The sequence below is a fragment of the Maniola hyperantus genome, chromosome Z, assembly GCF_902806685.2.
Source record: "Maniola hyperantus chromosome Z, iAphHyp1.2, whole genome shotgun sequence".
In the NCBI taxonomy this organism is placed as follows: Eukaryota; Metazoa; Arthropoda; class Insecta; order Lepidoptera; family Nymphalidae; genus Maniola; species Maniola hyperantus.
The window spans coordinates 17,377,195-17,382,871 of NC_048564.1; the positions used below are offsets into that span (position 1 = coordinate 17,377,195).

Genomic DNA, 5,677 nt, shown 5'->3' on the forward strand with positions numbered 1-5,677 from the left:
TTAGTCTCCGTTTTCCTCATCTTTTCTGCCTTTAGTTCATTTTCTCTAAAGGTTTATGATCAGTGAAAACCTTGAATCTTTTTCCTATAAGCCAGTATTGCCAGTATTTTACTGCTTCCTTTATTGCTAAACATTCTAGATAAATGGCTTTTTTCTTTTTTTGTGTCATTTAATTTTCTTGAAAAATATGCACATGGTTTTTCTACTGTGTTGAGGTTGCTTCAAAACAGCAGCGATACCTTGTATACTAGCGTCTGTATATATTGTATCGGGAGATTAGGGTCAAAGATCGCTAAAATAGGTTGCGAACAAAGTAATTTTTTTATTGTCTCAAAAGACTCTTGACATTTTCCTGACCAAATAAATTTTTGTCCTTTTCTTAACAAATTATGTAATGGATCTAATATTATTGATATTTTTGGCACATATTTCCCATAAAAGTTTATCTTCCCTAGAAACTGTCTAACATTTTTCTGGGTTTTCGGAACAGGGAAATTCTTTATAGCAATTAAGTTATCTTTCAGTGGAGTGACTGTATTATTCTTGATAATATGGCCCAAATATTTTACTGAGTCTTGTGCAAAGTTACATTTTGAGAATTTTAATCTAAAGCCTTCTTCTAATATTGCTTCCAGCAAAAGTGATAAGTGCTTGATGTGGTCTGAAAATGTCTCAGAAAATACCAAAATCATCAATGTAGTTTACAGTGAAATCTGATAGTCTGTGTTTCCGTATAATACTACTCAATATTCTTTGAAAAATTGCAGGTGATGTTTTTAAACCGAATGGTAAGCATGTCCATTGGTAATGCCCATCCTGGGTAACAAATGCTGTTTTTTCCCTGTCTTCGATCTTCAAAGGAATGGACCAGAAGGCTGAATTTATATCTAGTGTTGAGAAGTATTTACACTTTGCAGTCTTTACCATCAAGTCTTCTATAAGTGGAAACGGCTGCGCTTGAGGAACCACAATTTTATTTAATTCACGAAAATCTATACATAGTCTTGATCTTTTCCCTTCTTCTTTTTTATAGGCCAGTGTTACTGGCGCAGCAAAAGGACTGCAGGACTCTTCAATTAGGTTCTCCTGTAATAACTTAGATACTTGCTGTTCAATTTCTTTTTTGTCTTCAATAGTGCACCTATAAGGTCTTTTACTACAGTATTTATCAAATAAATCAATATGTGCTTCATAGCCTTTCACAGTGCCTATATCATATTTATCCTTAGCAAAAAGAGGTTTATATTTGCATATTAAATCCTCTATCTCTGCCTGCTTTTGAACATCCAGATGATTGACAGAAATAATGAAACTAGTCTCTTCTACATGTTCATTGAAGTTTATTGTATATTTATCCTTAGTTTTATTCAGGACCTCCACATTTTTAATATAATTTTCCTCAATCTTACTATTTGAAATGTCCGATGGTATTCTTTTGGTTTTTAGGCTTACTTCTTCTTTATTATTATCTATTTTGAGGTTGATTGTACCCTGAGTAATTTCTAACTTCTCATTTTGAATCAGATGAAATTCTTTTATGCAGTCCAGACCAACTAAAAAGTCATAATCAAAGTTTTCTTCATCAATCACAAAAACATTAGCTTTTTTTTCCATTTCAAAAATCTTTATCTTTAATGTTACTATTCCTTTAGTTTTTTTCACGCCATTAATCGTTTTTAAGTTTGCATTTTCAATTGCAATATTATTGTTATTAGGTTTCAAAGATAGTAATCTAGAATTTATTAAAGAAACGTTTGATCCAGAGTCATAAATCCCTGTTATTTCTAAGGAATCATTTAATAACAATTTAATTTTGATTAATGGCGGGATCACTAGTTTTTTGGATTTATTTCGTTTAATTCTGTTTCTAACTCTGAATTATTAACTGTTTTTATCTGATCTCTTTTTGTTTATCATTATTTTGTTTTTATACCAACACAAAGATTCGGAGTGATAACGGTTGCCTTTGTTTTCTTTCTCACAAATTCTGCATGGTTTGTAACTTCCATCTCGGTCTTTAATTTTATTTTCTAAACCTTTCATTTTTATTCCCGAATTCTTTTTATTCACTAGATGTTCCAAGCCCCTGATATTATTAAACAAATCCTTAGTCTCCTTTAAGCTAGTTCTATTGATTTTGTCTGCAATAAAATTTGGGAGCCCGGTGGCAATTAAATCAATTAACGTGGTATTATCCATTGATTTATTAACTTCTAATAAAAGTTTTTCCTTTTTCAAAGCATATTCCAGTAATGATCCTTGTCTATATTTGAATAGCATTGCGTATCTCACTGGCGACCATCCCCTGTCTGCGTAAGTTTCACAGAAGTTTTCCTTCCACGTTGACCATTCCGAGTTTACTGTACATTTTATGAGTCTTGAACTGTACCAATCGAGGCATGAATCTTCTAAGAATAATCTCAAGGCCTCAATTTTCTTAGTGTCTTCTTCTATACCAACACGAATACATTCTGATTCAAAAATAGCCATCCATTGTGATACATTTGACATCTTATTATTGAATTTCTCTAATACAATTTTTTCTGTCAGCTTTTTTATATTGTCGGACTTCGATGAATTCTTTTTTTCAGCAAAATTCTCTAAGATTCTCGTCAAAGCCTCTTCTGAAATTCCAGAAGTAGAGGGCAGTGTCCGCGTTTCTTGTGTTGATTCCTCTAGCAAATATCCTTTAAACTGCATGTTTCCATCTTCATCTATGTAGGTACCACATATCTCTGGTGTTAGTGTAAACCAAACTTGTCTTCTATCATTTCTCTTTTGTAGTGTGGTTTTTACTTTTTGAAATGTTTGAGTTTTTATCAATGTGTCGTGCAGTTTTGCTGGTTGGAATTCTTCCGGCATTAAGAAGGTACGATTATTATTAGTTATTGATGTTAAGCAGATGACATTTGATTTCGGATCATCCATCGATTTTTTTACAACAAATTCCAATCTTAACTTCTCCATGTTCTTGCAAAAAATAGCTATAGAATTGTTGTTTTATAATGTGTTTATAAACACTCTTGTGAAATAAAAGATCTTGCGTTGCTCTGTAAAGAGAAACAACAATTGAAGCTATTATTTCACTGTTATTAGGTATTGGGGCTGATTCTCTTGTACACAATCTCCAAACTAAACTCAAATGGCACGTCTAAATCTATTGCTATCCTTTTCATAATGTTGCTTGCGGAAAAGGATAGCACTAGATTTAGACCTGTTAATTTAGTTTAGTTTAGAGATAGTGTACAAGAGAATTGGCCCCATTGTTTAAACTTTAAATTCTAATTTTATATTATAATTCGAAATTCACTCGCACAGCTAACGATTTAATAAAATAACAACCTGACAGTTGACACTTGACAGCTCTCTCGGCTGCGCGATTGCGGGAGAATGACAGCTACAATATCACGATCGCAATCATCACCGATTGGTTAACGCTCGCTCACTATTGGCTACAGTGCATTGTTGCAACAAGAATCGCACAAATTCAGCCAATCAGAACAATTGAGATTGTAATAATGATTGATGCAGGTTTTAGACAATCGGCCTACGGGTCAATGCGCGGCAGATTCAAATTATGTGATCATAGACATAGATAAGTGATGACATTGACATAGACAAATAAATGAAGAGAAATAAATGGGCTTCCTAAGGTCATTTATATAGTTTATAGCATTTACTGACTATTCCGTCTATGTGCGTGTTGAAGGATAGTTTTTTATCAATAATAATGCCTAGGTCTCTGATCTCATTTACTTCATCCAGCAAAAGGCCATTAAGTGTATATGAAGTCTGAAGTGGCATACGTTTTTTGGTAACTTTTATATGTAGACATTTCTTAATATTAAGTGGCAGTTTATTTTTAGCAGACCAATCTGAGATAGAATTTAGGTCATTTAGAAGAGCTAGAGAGTCTGATGTAGCTTCAATAGCTTTAAAAATCTTTAAGTCGTCAGCAAATAGTGAATAATTGGATGACTTTACATGGTCACACAAATCGTTTACAAGACTAGAAACAAAATAGGGCCTAAATGAGATCCCTGCGGAACGCCTGATGGGACCTTAAATGGAGCAGATTCATAACCGCAAACAACCCTTTTGATGTCTTCCCGACAAATAAGACTTAAACCAGGAAAGTAGATTGCCTTGAATGCCAGCAGTGTGTAGCTTTTATCAATATGGAGTGGTCAACACGATCAAAAGCTTTACTTACGTCCATATAAACAGCATCCACCTGATGTCCCTTATCTATTTCATAAATAATTTGTGTTGTATATTCAGTCAAGTTAGAAACTGTAGACATTTTATTACGGAAACCATGTTGTTGAGGGACAAGAATGGATTTTAAATGGAATGAAATAAACTGACAGATCAGAGATTCAAAAACCTTACCAAAATAGATAGTAGGGAAATAGGCCTATAATTTAAAATGACGACGAAAAGAATGACGGGTGTATTCTAAATCTGAACAAATTACTAACTATCTGAGTGTGAAATGACTATCGTAACAACGTACGAGGAGTGTACTTATACGTACTTAAAACATTACCAGATGCAGTAAACGGTTCCAGAGTAATTTAAAAATTAAAACTCTTTATATACAAGCGCCTGTTGAAATCTATTAGCAATTACACAACGACAATAATAACAGCGAAGGAAAACATCGTGAGGAAACCTGAATGCCTGTGCAAGTTCTCCATAGTGTTCTCAAAGGTATAGAGAATTCTGAGCCAACCTCGTACGACGATGGAATACACTACCTACATAATTTTATTCATTTCCACTTGTTCATAGGCCGCCGCTAAAGAGCGCTACAGTCCTTTGAATCGTGCTACAATCTGGTTAGTTCGTGTTCTATAAATTAGTACTACGGTTTGTTATTATTTCTGATTTTTGAAGTAAGGAGAAATTTTAAAATTTTCCCTTACAAATAAATAAAATGAAATATATGTGATAACTATGTCATGATTTATCATAATATGATGATTATCCTTATAAGAACTTGCATGTACTTACTATTACGTAGTACACCATTAATATCGACGTCACCACATAACACCAAAGTGTGGCAAAAATATCTTGCTCAAATGCCATTATATTGTGTAAATCTTTGTAAATCTAGGTTTAAATGCTAGCTGCCCCGGCAAACTTCGTACACCATCCAACAGACAACAGTCGATTCTTTTTCAGGAATTTAAAAAAAAAATCTCTCCGTAAGAACCATCCTCGTACTTCAAGGAATACTATAAAAAAGAATTAGCGAAATCGGTTCAGCTGTTCTCGAGATTTGCCATCAGCATTACGTAGTAGTAGTACTTCCAACTTCTTTGGCAATCAGCAACACATTCAGCGATTCATTTTTATATAATAGAAAGATATTTCCATTGATACATAGACTCAAGCATAGACTCCATCAGAAGTTGACAGCACGTTGATAGCTGTGGTTGACGTTGACAGTTGATCATAGTCTGTGCTCGAACCACCTCGAAAACCCAGCCCAGTTAAAAATACTATGATACTAAATACCTAGATATCGGAGCAGAATTTAATTAATTTTTTTTTATCTAAAGTATTCCAACTTTTCTCTATAATACCGGAAAATATAATAAAAAGATATTCAAGTGTTGGTTCGTTTATTAGCTAAAAGTATATAAATTAGTCCCAGTGTAAGAAGGGA

The 5,677-nt window shown here is 33.5% G+C and overlaps 2 protein-coding genes across 2 annotated transcripts in view; both read right to left on the reverse strand.

Moving 5' to 3' along the window:
- Positions 1–5,677, reverse strand: part of LOC138404518 (uncharacterized) — a 70,650-nt gene that overhangs the window by 3,400 nt on the left and 61,573 nt on the right. The gene's annotated exons all lie outside the window — the stretch shown is intronic.
- Positions 1,871–3,083, reverse strand: LOC138404546 (uncharacterized). The gene has a single exon (XM_069508809.1). The coding sequence runs from the start codon at positions 2,965–2,967 to the stop codon at positions 1,882–1,884; it is 1,086 nt and encodes a 361-aa protein (XP_069364910.1). The 5' UTR covers positions 2,968–3,083; the 3' UTR covers positions 1,871–1,881.

What these genes read in the sequence shown, in the direction of transcription:
- LOC138404546 (XM_069508809.1), bottom strand. Translation starts at nt 2,967, where the DNA reads ATGGAGAAGTTAAGATTGGAATTTGTTGTAAAAAAATCGATGGATGAT.